Source organism: Helianthus annuus, chromosome 11, assembly GCF_002127325.2.
Source record: "Helianthus annuus cultivar XRQ/B chromosome 11, HanXRQr2.0-SUNRISE, whole genome shotgun sequence".
NCBI classification, from domain to species: Eukaryota; Viridiplantae; Streptophyta; class Magnoliopsida; order Asterales; family Asteraceae; genus Helianthus; species Helianthus annuus.
In genome coordinates this window covers 19,798,981-19,816,038 of record NC_035443.2, presented here as the reverse complement: position 1 = coordinate 19,816,038, position 17,058 = coordinate 19,798,981, and the positions used below count along the sequence as shown (strand labels likewise).

Genomic DNA, 17,058 nt, shown 5'->3' with positions numbered 1-17,058 from the left:
AAAGAGGCGTACTGGCAATGGATGGTAGTGGTGAAGGTGGTGAACATAGTAGTGAATCATAATTACTTTAGTACTCAAATCAATTCGTTTCTTGCCAAATGATTCATAATCATGAGGTTTAAATCAAATACTACTTTTTCTTATGCAACCAATTAAAACATCTACTACACTTCTTATAGTAGATGAACAAAATACATACAAATCATTTATCTATAGTTATAAATTATAATATAGACACTTGTAATAAATGAACAAAATCATCATAAACCTTACCGATTCAAACATTGATATCATAAAGATCAAGATCAGGTAGAAGCTTCCTTTCTGAAGTACTTTCCTTGCTCTCATTGTTGTAAGGCGACGAATCAACCCATGGACCATCTGTGGAGATGCTCCTAGGCTCTAAACTGTCAGCTGAGATAGTGGAGACTTGTGTTTGACTATCATGCGATGTCATGTCAAAGGCTTTGAACCTCATGTCTGGGTTCCCCGGATCTCGTTTGACGACCATTGGAGGCTGAACCGGCATTTTACCTTCCAACATTTTGACAACAGATGACATGGGCGGCCTTAGGGTGGGAGATGGATTTGTGCATAGAAGAGCTAAGTTAAGCATCCTCATTGCCTCTTCTTTTGAGTATTTTCCTAAACTAGGGTCCACTAGCTCCAAAAGATTCCCTTGCTCTTGTAGCACATATGCCTTCACATATGAAAAATGGTGAAAATTATTAGAGGTTCTTATCTTAAACGGGTCAAGTTAGATAAAATTTTGTGCTTGAAAGACAGCAAACAGAATGAAATCATCCAAAGTATATTTTCAATAACACAATCTTGAGTCTACCAAGTTATTTCTATATAAGGATTTAGATTATCATATTGTTTCTGTAACCATAGTTAACACATTAACTGTTTACAATATAAAGTTACTAATGGTAAAAACCAATCAACTTTCAACATTTAGATGGTTTAACCCTTCAAACTTTTTCAAGTGTTCATGTCTATGTTTAACTTTTTTCTACTTGTTATAAAGATAAAATAGCAGAGGGATTTATAGACACAAAGATGAAAGTCGATTAGTTATATCCAACATAACCTTATATATATCTATATGTTTCAGCAAGTAATAAAAAAATCCATGGCTTGATAGCTGAAGAAATATTTACGCATTCAAAAATTGTCAAAAGGTTGGTTTGTTTTAAGTTTTCATGATTTACAGAAGTTTCTATTAGTTGGGCATATAAAGTCTTTGCTTGTCATATCAACCCACCCAACCCATTTCAACATGCATGTTACCTCACCAATGTATCTTGCAACCTGTAATTTAAGAAGACAAAAAACGCTTAGAAATATTGAATTTACCCAGTCAAGGAGGTAGACAAAGTCTTCCTTTGGCCTGTAGTTTGTATTGCTTTTCCCGCTAACAATCTCTAATGCGACAACTCCAAAGCTGTAAACATCTGCTTTATCTGTCAAGTACCCTCTCATCGCATATTCTGGAGCCATATACCCTCTACAAATATAGACCAATAAACATCTCCATATTTAAATAATTCTACCAATTCATGTAAAATGTAAAAAAAAGAAGCCGAAAAAAGTATCTGAAAACTCACATTGTTCCAGCAATTCGTGTGCTGATATGAGTATTCTCTTCTTCATCCAATTTTGCTAAACCAAAATCTGATATTTTTGCATTGAGATCCTTGTCAAGAAGCACATTGGTGGCTTTTATGTCTCTATGAACTATTTTTAATCTCGATTCCTCGTGAAGATAAGTTAAGCCCCGTGCTATCCCCACACATATCTTCTTTCTTGTTGCCCAGTCCAAATTAAGTTTCTGGTCTTGGCGACCTATAACGTATTATTATCTATTAATTATTTTCTTAAATAGATATAAAACATATGTTTGTAAACCAACCGAGTTGAGCCGTTCATAAGCTACTAGAGATCGCTTACTAAAAGCTTGAATTGAGCTGAGCTTAAACGAGCTCGAACCTAAATGAGCATGTTACTTATTTAAATATAATAATTGTTATTTAATATAATATATTATTGCATTAAAATATTATTAATATATAATAATGATTAAAAGGTAACTACATATGTATATAAACAAAATAATTTAATAATAAAGAGTAAACAACCCAAGCTCGAGCTCCCCTATGCTCGTTTACATTCTTAATAAAACGATGGGATTCGGGAATATCGGGATAGTGAAGTACTTACCAAAAAGGGCACGCGCAAGACTGTTATTTTCCAAGTATTCATACACCAGTAATAATTCTTTTCCTTCAATGCAACATCCATATAGTTTTACAAGATGTGGATGCTGTAAAGCAGATATCATGCCTATTTCAGTGACAAATTCACGGTTCCCCTGTTTTGATCTGGCGGATAATTGCTTAACAGCAATCTCAGAACCATCTGAGAGTACACCCTGAAATATAGAACATATAAGACTTTGATATAATTACCTTAAATATACAAACAAACAAAAAATAATATTCAGAGTTAGTTTTTCACCTTGTAAACTGGTCCGAAGCCTCCTTCACCAATCTTATTAGCAGGATCAAAGTTATGAGTTGCAGTCTTGATTTGCCGGAGACTAAAGTAGCCTGTTTGTAGTTCAAGTGCTCGGAGCTCTGTGACAAAAATAATGATTTTAGTTAATAAGGGGTACCGCAATTTCGAAAACAACACAAGCGCTATAGGTGACAATTTCGACCCGACTAGTTATGAATGAGCCGGTTTGGGTTATAATTCAGCAAAATAGTTAAAAAGGGCTAGCAGGTTGAAAGTACCAAAAATCTATTTTATTCGATACATCCGCCAAATATCTTTTATTCAGAGATTATTATTGATTTTATTCCATACGTACACAATCTTTATATATTGATCTTACCTTTATCTTCTTTATCTCCACCTAAATAACCCTTTTTCCAAAGTATAGCTAAAATTAGCCCAACAAAGGTGCACGAACCAATCACAATTCCAGCTATAGCTCCTCCAGAGAGTCCTGATCCGGTACTTACGTCAAAGTCTGCATAAGTAAGAATAAGCAGGTTATACATGCTCTTAAAAGTAAGAAAACCAAATGAAAGCAAACAATATGCTACAAAGTTAAAAGGTTTTTTGTTCAAATAAATCCCATGTCAGCATCAAAATGCATGACATTGCCACATCAGCACATTGAAAGATGGTACTATGTACTAACTTGGTGTTATTGCGATAGCGGATAAAAGAGGCCCGTATACGCCTCTATCTGGAATAGCAGTAGTCCCCTTCCCTGCCCAGTACAAGTGAATCTCCAGGGTCGTTCCATTAACCATAACATTATCGAAGTCTATGAAAGTACCCCTGCCAACACCGTTAGCTCTTTCCACAATGTTGAAGTTTTTCCTTTGTAGAACTCCCTATGTGAAAGCCAAAAGAAACATGTAAACTAATTTTCCAATTGAAGGCGGCAATTTCATTCCATTTAGATAAAAACAAGTTGATTCGGGTGCTAAAAAGAAAACAAGTAGAAAGATTCATCAAGATGAAATTCGGCCAAGGGTGTAAAATTTTATTCAAAGTTTAACCGTTTTTTTTTAAATTAGTTGTGTTGGTTACATAGCACTAAGGCTATAGTTAATTAGACCCTAAAATATACAGTCACAACAAGGTTGACATGTCACTTACTTGGATGGATATATCAAAAAAGCGTCTTCCAAGACTACTAAAAGTCATGTCATCGGTATAACTTATTTCAGCAAAGTGAAGCCTCACTTTATAACTCCCTGGCCGCAAACACAGACCATAGTACCTTAGTGAAGTGGGAGAAAAACGAGCCGTGCGATATATATCACCACCTGTCACATTTGTTGGGCGGGCAACAAATGGGGCATTCTCATTGCCCATGAATACACCATTGGTGCTGTAAGCCCATCTCTCTGGAATATAATAGTAGTATGATTCTTGGTCTGTTAAATCTTCTTCATATTCGTTTCCATCGAATTCTGTTCTGGTTCCACCACAATTAATAAATAAAGAATAACCTGAAATTATTGCGTTTGTGAAGATGTTAGTGATGAGTATAAAAGAATATAACAAAAGTAGAGAGATTTGTTTTGTCACTCTTACGGTTCGGGTTGCTGCTGCAAGTAAGTTGGTCATTCAAACACCAAGAATTTCTGTAAGATTAGTTCAAGTAATTAAGGTCACGTCACTGGATAAAATACAAATGTGCGTGTGCATGTATGTGTATGCGTATGCGTATGTGCATATATATAGGTTGGTGATGGGACATACTTGTTGCTCGCCGAAGGTGAAAGAGCTGAAACTAAATTCCTGTGGTAACAGGACTGAGTGATAAGCGAAAATAGAAAGTAATATTCTGATTTAGTAAGTAGTAGGATAAAATACTTACAAACTAGACGACTGACAATTCTCTTCTTGAGACCGTGTAAAATTATTGTAAGATATGTCGCTACAATTTGAAAACCAAATTGATAAAAGTCAGACAGATCGGAAATACAAAAAAAAAAAAAAAAAAAAAAAAAAAAAAAAAAAAAACAAACCATGTAAGATAGTTACAAATTTATAATAATCAAGTGTAATATAACTAACATCTTTTCTTTGCTTGTAAATATCCAGCCGGGTATGTCTCCAGACAGCGAGTTGTTATTTAAAAATCTACATCCATAGGATCATAGAAAACATTTACTCTCAAATTATATTGATAAATCGAAATAAACCGGAATTTAGGTGTCATATATTTCTAAGTAGTTGCATACAAGTTATCGATCTGTGGTGTCTGAATTGAATCAGGTATTGAGCCAGTCAAAGTGTTGAAACTCAAGTCTCTGCAATAAGAAATACTTTGGATGAACATTTTATTTTAAATAATCAAAAGCTGCTGATAAAATCAAAGATAATTTCACAGGGTTTTCATTATTCTACCCGTTACTGTCCCTATTAGATAAGATGTGTTTAAAAACCGTACGGGGTTTTCGTTACTTTATAAACAAATAAAAAAAATACTTACATAAGCTTCAATTTGCTTAGTTGTCCGATGTTTTCAGGTATAGAGCCCGTAAGTAAACAATTTCTCAAGGTCCTGCAATAAAATATTTTAAGCATATTTAATCATGTTAATTAACTCTTTATGTCATACAATTATGTAATCAACTCACAATCTATTCAATTGTGTCATAGATAGCAGATCCGGAAATCTTGAACTGGATGCTCCAGCCAGATCAGTTATTCTCCTGACAACCGTAAATGGATATATGAATACTCAAATAAATTTAAAGAGAAAGAAAAACAAAGGGGAGGCTTAATAACGTGCTCACAATTCCTTCAACTTTGTCAACCGAGATATTGTAGAAGGGATTGGTCCTTCCATTGAAGTTCCTTGCAAATCACTGCACCGTAAATTATATATAATAAATAATTTGGAAACCGAACTATTTAATAAAACTATAAAAGAAAGCGAAATAACACTCACAGTCTCGTGAGATTTGTCCAGTTTCCGATAAAATCAGGTATTCTCCCGGATAATGAACTCCCGTCTATCCTACTGCAAGACGAATACAAATGTTTCAAAATTTTGATAAATATATGTCGAATCGCTGATTCACTTATTGGTTAAAAGAAACAAAGCATGACTTACAAGTCTTCTAAATTGGTCAGTCTTCCATACGATTCGGGTATGGTTCCTGTAAAGTTATTTGCAGAAGCAAGGCTGCAAGAAAAAAAAATGATAAATAATTTATTTTAAAAATGAACAAAAGATGAATAAGGTTTTTGGAGCAAGGTCAAGTAATCATACAATCTTCTCAAGCGGGACAAACGGCCAAGATTTCGTGGAAGCGGTCCTCCAAGCAAATTGTCTTCTATGACTCTGTTGTACCGATCAAAAGCGTTAATAAGCTGTGAAAGGTCAATATTGTATATAGAGCTGTCATGTAAGGATCGTTACTTACAGTTCTTCAAGTGTAGACATACCACCAATTTCTTCAGGTATCGGCCCACTGAGTCGGTTCCCCAAAAGACTCCTGTGTAAGATTAAGTGTCAAAGAGTAAACTCATAGAGGTCTTGTGAAAGAACGTAAAAACTGAAGCAAATAATAGCTCTTACAAAATGCTAACGCTGAGCCGACTGAAACTGGATGGAATAGTGCCATTTATATAGTTGCGGGATAGATCTCTGTGTAACAAACAACACAAAATTATACTCATAAATTTACCATATACAACACAACTTAGATTGTTTACTACTTCCGGCATCATGAAAGTTTGACGGCCCACTTACATTTCTATCAGATTAGTGAGATTTACAAATTCTTCGGGTAAAACTCCTGTCAAATTGAGTCCTTTTAGTTGGCTGCAATTTAAGAACACATGTGAAATTATATCAAAGGAGACACTATATTAATTGACATGGACATTTTTTATGAAAAAATGAATTCGCAAACCAAGTACATGAGTGAAGTTCAAATGAGAACCGTTAAATAACTAGGATCCACTTTTTGCTGTTGGATTATATTTCAATAGATAGTCGAGATCTCGCTTATGGTTGTTTACTTGACAAATTGCGATCGTTCTGTCCTTTTGAACGTCATTTATCCCCTAATTAATTATTTAGTGATTCTCGTATATACTTATCCTAAGTACATTATGTGTAATGATATGCATATTCATACATTCTTGATATGTGGCAAACAGTGGCGGTACAGTTGCAAGTTACATTGCTGCCAAAGTCCATAAGCCCATCCTTGTCGAAGGTAACGGTGTTATTAAGTCCAAAACCTCTGCTGCACGAATCATCAGCAATCCTCCAATTGCTATATTGTAGTTTTGAGGCTATAGACCTCATGGCTACAACTGTTGCAAACAAAAAAAGAAAAATATTTGAATTGGCATAAAAAGATATAATATTGTTGGTCATTCTCATACCAGTCATATAAAAGAAGGTCCAAGATATAATGTTCAAAGTTCAAGAACTTAAGATGATATCTAATACATAAAGTTAACACAAAAGTTCATTTGTTCAAACTTGACCTACGTGACAAGGCCCAGGAATTAACAATACACACGAGGGCTCAAGTGTCAAAAGAGAAGAAGACATCTAAAACTTTGCATGGTTGACCAAAATAACACCATATCCATGTGCTATTTTATATTATAACAGGAATTCTATTTATTTTAATATTTTATAATTCAAATTTTGAACATATTTCCTTTTTCTTTTAAAACTTATAAAATATAATGTTTTATAAAATTATAACCATAACACTATTGAAACATTTTTATTTTTGGCTATTTTTCAATATTTTTTTTTAAAACCAAGCCGGGTTGCACGATACCTAACAGGTTCGCTAGCTAAATATCTAACACCTAACTGGAAATTAGGCAACACCTTTTTACCAACAAAAGATGTTCTTCCATTCATTCAGGTACCGATGATGACCCCACAAGGGAAGAAAGATCACCGGCTACCTAAAGTTTAATGCTCATCTTCCTATCAATGTCATTTTGTAACTCGTAACTTTATATCTACTACGACTCCAAACAGTATTTCCTGTTTTGTGCATCTGTAGAATACCTGCCACATCACTAGCTCGTCCTAAAATGCATCTAGCTGGTGTCAGTAGCCAACTGGCCAAAGTCAACGAAACATGGTCAAAGTTCTTTAAAAAAAACACGCCCACATAAAGAACATGGTTTTATAAAGTCAACGATACGAAAGTCAAAATCAAGGAAAACATACAAAACTGTAGAATGGGTCCTACCAAAAGTGAAAGGAAACACGTTATCTCAAACCCTATAATATTCACGGCCACATTGAATATAGGGACTCAAGTTGTTAATAAATTGACAAGGACCATGCATCAAGCTTTAAATATTTACAAATATCTAATAATGTTATCCAATAATAATAATATAAATAATCGTTCATACTATATTATTAGAATAGTGGGTATGGGGCTCGTCCCCCGACCCGTCCTCCAGCCGCTGCCCCAAAAAGACCACCCCCCGTCCCGTCGCGGTCCCAGCTCCGTCCTTATCGTCTGCCCACAGCCGATCTCGCCAGTCCTCCATTTCTCTCTCCTCACACACACACATCTATACATACATATACATATATATATATACATATATATATATATATGTATATATAAAGGGGTTCATCCCCCACCCCCTAGGTCCATCCCCTCCAAACCGAGCTTACGTGGCGGTGACGAGACGGCCCATCCCCTTAGGGATGAGACTCTCCATACCCACTAGTCTTAGAGACCTGTTATTAATTGTACGTACATTGATTCTTACAATCAAATTTTTATTATTTATTGGTTAACTCATATAATAGTGACCCATTAATAGTTTAATATGTTGTTAGGTAGTATGATCAAGTCAAAAACACTATTTAAAAAGAGTATCGTTCGTTTTTATCAATACTTTTAAACATTTTGGGATGATTATGCCGATGAAGCCAAAGACCAATATAATACGTGTTATTCTCAAATTTTACAAATTTTATTTTGAGTACACTGCGATTTTCGTCCACGTGGTTTGGTCATTTTTGCCAGTAACATAGTAACCTTTCGGATGAGACCGGCAAAACTGACCAAACACAAGGATGAAAGTCGCGGTTCACTCTTTAATTTTCAAATTTGTCATCAAAATTTTACGTTTTCCTTTGTCAGAATCTTGAGCTGTATCTGCTCAGAGGCCAGGTCAATGATCTAAACTCTCTTGAATAATAAATTAATAATGAAACAATTTTGAAGGAGTCAAAAACAAATCAATAATAAAAACTTCTGCAACTTTCTGGAGTAACATGTTCACTATCTTGTGCAATTAATTAAAATACTGTACAAATAGCTCAAAAATAGGTTATATGGCTTCCAAAGTTGACCAGATCACAAAACTGAATTTATCATCACTGATAATTTAGCTAAAGGCAAAATCTAATATCAAGTCCTGAACCGGTTCAATACCACATAGTACATATACTGAAATTGAGCTAAATTCAAAATCGAATACAATACTTTATATGTTCAGGTTTGTACCAGTATGGCACGGTACCGGTAAATACTCAAAATAAGATTTAATATTTTAAGAAAATTACATAGCAGGTAAATGGGCAACAAGCTACGTCACAAACCCTGTTGAATCCGATTAAAAAAACGATATATGAGCAATAAGATGAGAATGAGGAGCAGTGTACCTTCTTGATCAGGTAAAAGTTGAGCTGCGGATCGAATATCACGGAGACTAATCGATACGAACAAAACGAGCATGAACAACTTGAATTCTGCCATCGTTCGTCGTCGAGACGACTTTGTAACGCGACTTCTGTTCGTCAGATTAAGGCTTGGATTACAGCTCCTGGCGTGTGTGTGAAAGAGAGAGAGAGAGAGAGAGATGAACGAAGATTGCAGTTGAGTTTGTTAGTTGCAGAGATAGAGAAAGTATGAACTTAAAAATGGCAAGTTGTTGGTAACGAATATGGGCGTTAAATACGAGTCGACAAAGAAACTATCACCACGTTCATGTTGCTATCACACACGGTTTATGATATTCCAGACGGACCCACCCCCCACACAAACCACCGTTTCTGAGAGTTGACTTTTCAACAAAATTAACTATTAACTACTGTAATTAAATTAGGACCCCACCTCACAATTCACCACCCTAAATATCTTACTAATATATAGGGTGTGGTTCGGCTAGAAAGTTTAGTTTTCCTACAAAGTGTACAAAGTCATAAAACACCGTAATTTCAGCCATAAAATACACTCAAAACGCACAAATAACAAAGTGAAGATCACAAAAACACAATATCCAAACCCTAACAGTCCATAAAAACTTCAAACACTCCATCGTAGAAACTATGAATATAAAACACAACATGATAATCAACATAAAACACACTAATGTTAGTCATTCGATAATCAAAGCCTTATCATCCATAACACAACACAAAACCCACAAATATAGCATTTTAGTAATCTATACTTCGTTATTTGTGGGGTTTTGAGTGTGTTTTATGGTTGGCAATATGGTGTTTTATGACTTTTTACACTTTGTAGGAAAAATGAACTTTGTAGCCAACTCCCACCCTCTTACTAAGATACCCGAGAATTGTATAAGCTTATACAGGTCGTATAGTAGTAACAGAATGTCGAAGTGTATTTGGTTATGCAAGTAGATAACTAATATACATGTATACGAGCCTTATATACCACCCATATACGATCTACATACATGTATCGAGCCTTATATACAACCCATAAACACATATACGAGCCTTATATACAATCCATAAACATATACACAAGCCTTTTATACGACCAGTATACATGGATATATATACGAGTGGTATACTTACATAACCAAATACGTACACTCTAACATTCTGTGACTAGTATATGACCTGTATTTAGGATGTCAAAATAGAGATTTTGGGGTCTACCGTTTTTTGCCCCTTAAAATTAGAATGAACTTTTTTTTTTGAAAAAAAAAAGAAAAACAAAAAGATATAATGTTTAAACTTAGTCATACGCATCTCCGGGTTTGCCCTGGATTATAAGATTTTGAGTAAATTACAAGTTTTGTCTTTTATGTTTACACCAAATTACAGGCGCTGTCCTTTTTCCAAAAGTTTACAGGCGGTGTCCTTAACCTTCCAAAATCTTGCACGTTATGTCCTTTAGGCCAAACCCAGTTAGATTTTTGGTTAAATCTGGTCATGTGCATTGCACATGAGGGCATATTTATGTATTCACATTCCCATGGGCTATTTTGTAAAAAGTTATCTTTCAGGGACTATTTATACAAATTTGAGAAATAAAAAACAAATATAAAGTCACACTCTCTCTTAGCTCTCTTCATCCGAAACACAAAAGGTAAACCCTGGAGTAGCAGGAAGCCATTTCCATTTGTAAGTTGTTCCCCAGCGGCGAGATCAATCGAAACGGTACACAAGATGAGCGATTACAGATGCCCCCTCATGTCCAGTTTCCGGCGAATCCCTCCGTCTGCCATTCTGGCGACCTTAGATTGCATCTTAGCTTCAAATACTTCCCCTCCCTAGTCTTTGTTGCTTCAATCGAATAGGGTTACAAAACCCTCAGTAGTCTCTGTTAGTTACCTTATTCACCATCCAACCGCCGCCTCCTCCCCTGCAACCACCGCCATCTTCACCATCCAACCACCGCCTCCTCCATTGTATAAATAAATAAATAATTGTTAATAAAAAACTCAATCTTGAACTTTATGCTGATTTTTAAGAATTTGCTTACAATTTATGGGCTTCTTTTTGACCAATAATCTTCGATCTATGTTAGTGAAAGACCAAAAAGTGACAAATCAGTTTCATTTTTCAATATTTTTTGATGAATCAAATAACCCACCTCAAATTTTTGTTTTCTATTAGATCTTTAAAGTTTTGGTTATAGAATTACAGTAGGAAGATATCGAAAGATGGGATCTTTTGCTAGGCCTGTAAAAAGATAGGATCTTTCCTTATAGAAAGATATAGGAAGATAAAGTTTTAGTTTTGCACATCAGTTTCAGAGTTTCAGATCGTGGAGAGAGAAAAGAGAGACAAGAGAGAGAAAGGAAGTTCAGATCTTGAGAGTATAGAGAGAGAAGTTTATTTTAATTATATATTTATATATTTTTACAAAATAATCCGTGGATATAAGTTATTTACATAATAATCCCTAAAAAGTTGAAATGACAAAATTGCTCTATGTGCAAAGCACATGACCATAGTTAATCAAAAAAATCTAACTGGGTTAGGGCTAAAGGACACAATATGCAGGATTTTGAAACATTAAGTACAAAACTCGTAAACTTTTCCGCCAAAAGACAGCGCGAGTAAACGGGTGTAAACATAAAGGACAAAACTTGTAATATACTCAAAAATTTTAAGTTTCAAAAGTCGTAGGTTTGAATCATTGAATCATGTGGTTTTTACTTTGTAAAAGTTTATCGTTTGGCATTGATTTTATTAAGTTCATGTAAAATACCAAAGTACTCTTTTTAACTAAAAAAAGAGTAAAATGCACGGATAGTCCATGTGGTTCAGCAAAATAACACCTATAGTCTCCAACTTTTGGAAATTACACAGGTACTCCCTATGGTTTGACAATTTGTTACTCGGATAGTCACTGGAGTGGATGTCCGTTAGTTTTCTCCGTTAAGTGGATGTGAAATGACAAAATTATCCTTCATCTTCTCCACTCTAAAAACAAAACAACCCCACCCCACCTTTGCCTCTGATTGCAACCCTTGTTACAACCCTTGTTACATCCCATGTTCCTCCTACATTTGTTATCAGTCAGCACCAAATTGAAATATGAGTGTCCATTCACTGTAAACCTAATCCCACCTTTCTTCATACATTCACTGTAAACCTAGATTTAACACTAAACACGCCATTAACAGCACAACTCACTCCGAAAAGAGTAAATTTTTCTCCATTACCTAGCGGCTAGCCCCACATATATCTATCTCAAATACAATGAATCATCATCAAGTCCCTTATCAACCAGAGGTAAAGCATCCATCAAAAGCCTAATTCCTAGATTAAGTTTCAAATTTAAAAACAGAAATTCCGAGATCAAAAAGGCTGCAATCCTAGCCCTCGGTGGCTCACCGTCAGAGATTCGAGAGAAGGCTAAAATGTCTAGAACAATATCTTTCACAAAGTTATTCACACTCAGATTGGAAAGAACATCATCTTTACCGTTACTCCTATCGCTCACTCAAATCCAGAATCCGTGCACGGAAGAAACACCGTTGAAGTAAGTACATCGCTTTCTTTGAATTCCGTCAGCTAATAATAATAACCATGTTACTTGTGGTGTAGGTGGGATGTCGGTGGTGGTTGGTGCCGGTGATTAATGGTGGGGGAAACAGAGAAATGTAGGGGTGGGTGGGGTTGGGGTGGGGTTGTTTTGTTTTTATATAGTGGAGAAGATGAAGGGTAATTTTGTCATTTCACATCCACTTAACGTAGAAAACTAACGGATATCCACTCAAGGGACTATCCGAGTAACAAACTATCAAACCACAAGGAGCAACGGTGTAATTTCCAAAAGTTGGGGACTATAGGTGTTATTTTACAAAACCACAGGGACTATCCGTGTATTTTACTCCTAAAAAAATTAGAAACTGCTCACATGAGTTAGCCAAACACTAATATATTGTATATATATTTTTTTTAGAGTAAAATGCACGGATAGTCCCTGTGGTTTGGTGAAATTTCACCTTTAGTCCCCAACTTTTCAAAATTACACTCTTAGTCCCTGTGGTTTGATAAGTTGTTACTCGGATAGTCCCCAAAGAGGATGGAGGTTAGTTTTTCTGGTTAAGTGGGTGTGAAATGACAATGACTATCCGAGTAACAACTTGTCAAACTACAGGGACTATCCGAGTAACAACTTGTCAAACCACAGGGACTTTCTGAGTAACAACTTGTCAAACCACAGGGACTATCCGAGTAACCTTCATCCACTTTGGGGACTATCCGAGTAACAACTTGTCAAACCACGGGGACTAAGAGTGTAATTTTGAAAAGTTGAGGACTAAAGGTGAAATTTCATCAAACCACAGGGACTATCCGTGCATTTTACTCTTTTTTTAAATGAAAGGTCGATGGGGTTTCTCATCAACAAACAAGCTCCTCCAACTTTCACAAATGACAATTATATCTTCTAGATTTTCACTTTATTTTAGAAGTGTTGGTTTTTTCACTTCATGCCCTCAAACTTTTGAGATAAAACACTATTAACCTGTCAAATGGTATAGAGAACAAAGGAGGCTTGTATTTGATTGTAAAATTGTAATTAGGGTTTACACAAGGAAGGTGTTTATATAGAATACTATGTTACACATCTAGCTCCTATACTATAATTTATTGTCTTCTTTCTGACACTCCCCCTCAAGTTGAGTAGTTGGTCACCAATACTTAACTTGCTCAAGCAGCTACTAAACGCATTTGCATTTACGGCTTTTGTAAGAGTATCTGCGAGTTGATCTTTTGATGGTACATATGGGAGCTCTATGATTATTTCCTCCAGTTTCTCCTTGATGAAATGTCGATCTGCATCCACATGTTTTGTTCGATCATGTTGAACTGGGTTTTCTGAGATCTGTATTGCAGCCGTATTGTCACATGTAACTTTATTGGGTGCCCTTTGGGAGAAACCAATGTCTTCTATTAGCTTCCTGATCCAAAGAACTTCGCTTAACCCTCGAGCTATACCTCTAAATTCCGTTTCTACACTCAACAGAGCGACCACCTTCTACTTCTTACTTCTCTAGGTAACAAGGTTTCCACCGACCAAGGAAAAGTATGCTGATGTTGAGCTTCGGTTTCCCTTATCTCCTGCTCAGTGTGCATGAGTGTAGAGCTCAACATTTAAATGTTCATTTGTTTTGAACAACACTCCAGGGCTTGCGATCCCCTTGAGATACCTTAAAATTCTATGTGCTGCTTCCATGTGGGTAACTTGTGGTTGGTGCATGAACTCACTTACCACTCCAACAGCATAAGCTATATCAGGATGAGTGTGTGAGAGATAAATTAACTTCCCCACGAGTCGTTGGTACCTTTCTTTGTCTGCAAGCTCTCCATTAAGTTCCATGTGAAGGTTGTGGTTCACCACCATTGGAGTATCTACTGGTTTACAATCAATCAATCCGGTTTCCACCAGGAGATCAAGGACATACTTCTTTAGGCAGATGGAGATCCCCCGTTTAGACCTATAGTTGAGATTCCCAAGGTCTTTCATTTCAAACTTTGAGAACATATTCTTTTTCAGTCCTGCTATTTCTTCTACATCATTTCTAATAATAATCATCTCGTCTACATATATAATCAAGCAAGTTACAAGGGCGTTTCTGTCACACCCCCAAAATCCACCCGCGGAGTACCACCGCTTGGAGGCGTGACATGACCAGGATCAAGCCACCAATCATATAGAACATGTAATTAGTAAGTAAAAGTAAATGTCATTCAACCACCAATATGAAAGGTGTTCAAAATATAAGTATGTTATCACTGTTTAGCGGAAGCGTATAAATAAAACCCCACATAATAAAGTACGAAATGTCATAAAGTGTTTTAACGAAACATTCACGATCCGTGCCCACAACGACCTGCTCCTCCTAGTGCAAGCTCTATATGTACCTAAGGTCCTGCAAGGCATGCAGCAGAGAGTCAACAACTAGTTGAGCGAGTTCACAGTAAACAGTTCAGTAATAATAATAGTAATGTAGGCCTTATGTTCGTCATTAAGTCATGTATCGTAATAGTTCGTATCGCAGCCCTCTAGGCATGTATGCGAATATTAGGGAAAGTTCTCAAGTATTCTAGACTATGTATATTTGTATCGCGGCCACCCTGGCATGTGTGCGAAGTTTTAGTATATAGTTCGCGGCCTTTCCAAGGCATGTGTGCGAAGATCACTCATAATATCGCGGCCAACCCCGGCGTGTGTGCGAAGATCAGTTCAATTAGTATACTAGTCTAGCCGTATCTTATCATTTACCATCCTCACCCTGAGGACCATAAACATCTATCATCTGAGTATGCACAAATAAACCATCCAATCCCATTCCCACCCTGGGAACCCCATGCCTTGGCTGTGTGAACTCACCTTGGTTTGCTCGGTATGCTAAGTATGTGCTCACAGTTTATCAATCAAGTCCTAGAGTACGCATGTGTACATGATCAGTTTATATCCAAATTATTCACGTATAGGTATAATCACAGAAGTACTAAATATGTATTCAATATCATACAAGTCATGCACATCACTTAACAGCAGTTAATCTATCCAGTTAACTTCTAACAGAGTTAAGTCAGGTTACTGTGCAAAGTATTCAAGTCGGCGAAACACGTATTGGCGAATCATATCTTGGCGAAACACATAGCGGCGAAACACATTCTGTTTCGCCAACCACCCTTGGCGAAACGCCCCAGCTGTTTCGTCAACTACCCCTTGGCGAAACACCCTATCTATTTCGCAAACAATTCCGTTTCGTGAAACAGTTTGTTACGTCAATAATCAGTTACAGTTTTGCAGGAAACCCTAGTCGTTCTAGAACAATCGTCAATCTCAACTATCAATCATACGGAACTCAATACGCATATATCATCATCATACTGAATCATCATAAAGAAATCATTCAATACCGCACATCATCATCAAGTTACACATGATCAGCAAGATATAATTATGTAAGCAGATTCATGACATTTAACATTTAACGTGTATTTGATCCACATTACATCCATAAGTTTTGCAACATCAAACCGACACTATAGACCATAAATCATGAACACGGTCATAATCTAGCATGATCCTTCATGGTTACAAACAAGAACAGTAATGGATGATATAGGCAAGCAATCACACATAGAAAAAACACTAACCGTAATGAACAGGGAAGCAACTAGATCGATTCGGGGCTTCGGGTATGCAAGATCGCCGTCACAGAGAAAGGGAGTTCTAGGGTTTCGGTAGTTTTGATAAAAGTGACGATTGAACAGAGAGTCCGGTATATATATAATTACGTAACGTGTTGGGCCCTTACTGGGCTCCGGCGAAACTGGGCTCGGCGAAACACAGTTCTGTTTCGTCGAGAATGGTTTGACGGATCAAGTTTCTGTTTCGTCGAGTTGTTATAGGCGAGACACACTTGTTTCTTTGTGGAGGTTATCCAGGACTTAACTAGTTCAAGTGTTTACTAACCGGTTCACACTATATCACTAACACATACGTTTTTTCATATAACACATAACGTATCCAACAATCATAATACGTTTCATTTTAACACCACGTATACAGTTACAAGCCAAACAAGTCAAACAACTAAACAGTCAAAGTCAACGTGCATTTAATGCGAAAGTGAAAGTCGGAAACTCGAGTTGTCACAGTTTCTTCTCATGATAAACAGAGAGTATGATCAACGTTACTTTGGTGATATCCTTATTCTTTCATGGCCAAAGTGAACTTTCCAAAACATGTCCAAGGAGAGTGTTTTAGCTCGTATAAA

At 36.3% G+C, this 17,058-nt stretch overlaps 2 protein-coding genes across 2 annotated transcripts; both read right to left on the bottom strand.

Annotated features, from left to right (window-relative positions):
- Window positions 1–112: 112 nt before the first annotated feature.
- Window positions 113–9,456, bottom strand: LOC110899312 (probable LRR receptor-like serine/threonine-protein kinase At1g53430). The gene is made up of 24 exons (XM_022146198.2): window positions 9,212–9,456; window positions 6,684–6,864; window positions 6,293–6,364; window positions 6,119–6,187; window positions 5,964–6,035; window positions 5,810–5,881; window positions 5,651–5,722; window positions 5,486–5,557; window positions 5,331–5,402; window positions 5,172–5,246; window positions 5,024–5,095; window positions 4,773–4,841; window positions 4,606–4,671; window positions 4,406–4,465; window positions 4,288–4,326; window positions 4,120–4,169; window positions 3,679–4,034; window positions 3,212–3,410; window positions 2,900–3,037; window positions 2,521–2,639; window positions 2,224–2,434; window positions 1,611–1,848; window positions 1,360–1,510; window positions 113–700 (listed from the first exon to the last, which is right to left on the bottom strand). The coding sequence occupies exons 1-24, from the start codon at window positions 9,303–9,305 to the stop codon at window positions 278–280; spliced, it is 3,042 nt and encodes a 1,013-aa protein (XP_022001890.1). The 5' UTR covers window positions 9,306–9,456; the 3' UTR covers window positions 113–277.
- A 4,931-nt stretch (window positions 9,457–14,387) lies between these two features.
- On the bottom strand, window positions 14,388–14,858 carry LOC110901687 (uncharacterized mitochondrial protein AtMg00810-like). The gene has a single exon (XM_022148492.1). The coding sequence runs from the start codon at window positions 14,856–14,858 to the stop codon at window positions 14,388–14,390; it is 471 nt and encodes a 156-aa protein (XP_022004184.1).
- Between the last annotated feature and the right edge of the window lie 2,200 nt (window positions 14,859–17,058).

Excerpts from the sequence above, each read along its gene's own strand:
- LOC110899312 (XM_022146198.2), bottom strand. The coding sequence starts at position 9,305 with ATGGCAGAATTCAAGTTGTTCATGCTCGTTTTGTTCGTATCGATTAGT. Across the intron at positions 4,035-4,119 it reads TTGCAGCAGCAACCCGAACC|GTTATTCTTTATTTATTAAT; the intron begins GTAAGAGTGACA and ends CAATAATTTCAG. Across the intron at positions 1,849-2,223 it reads TCTTGCGCGTGCCCTTTTTG|GTCGCCAAGACCAGAAACTT; the intron begins GTAAGTACTTCA and ends AATACGTTATAG.
- LOC110901687 (XM_022148492.1), bottom strand. The coding sequence starts at position 14,858 with ATGATTATTATTAGAAATGATGTAGAAGAAATAGCAGGACTGAAAAAG.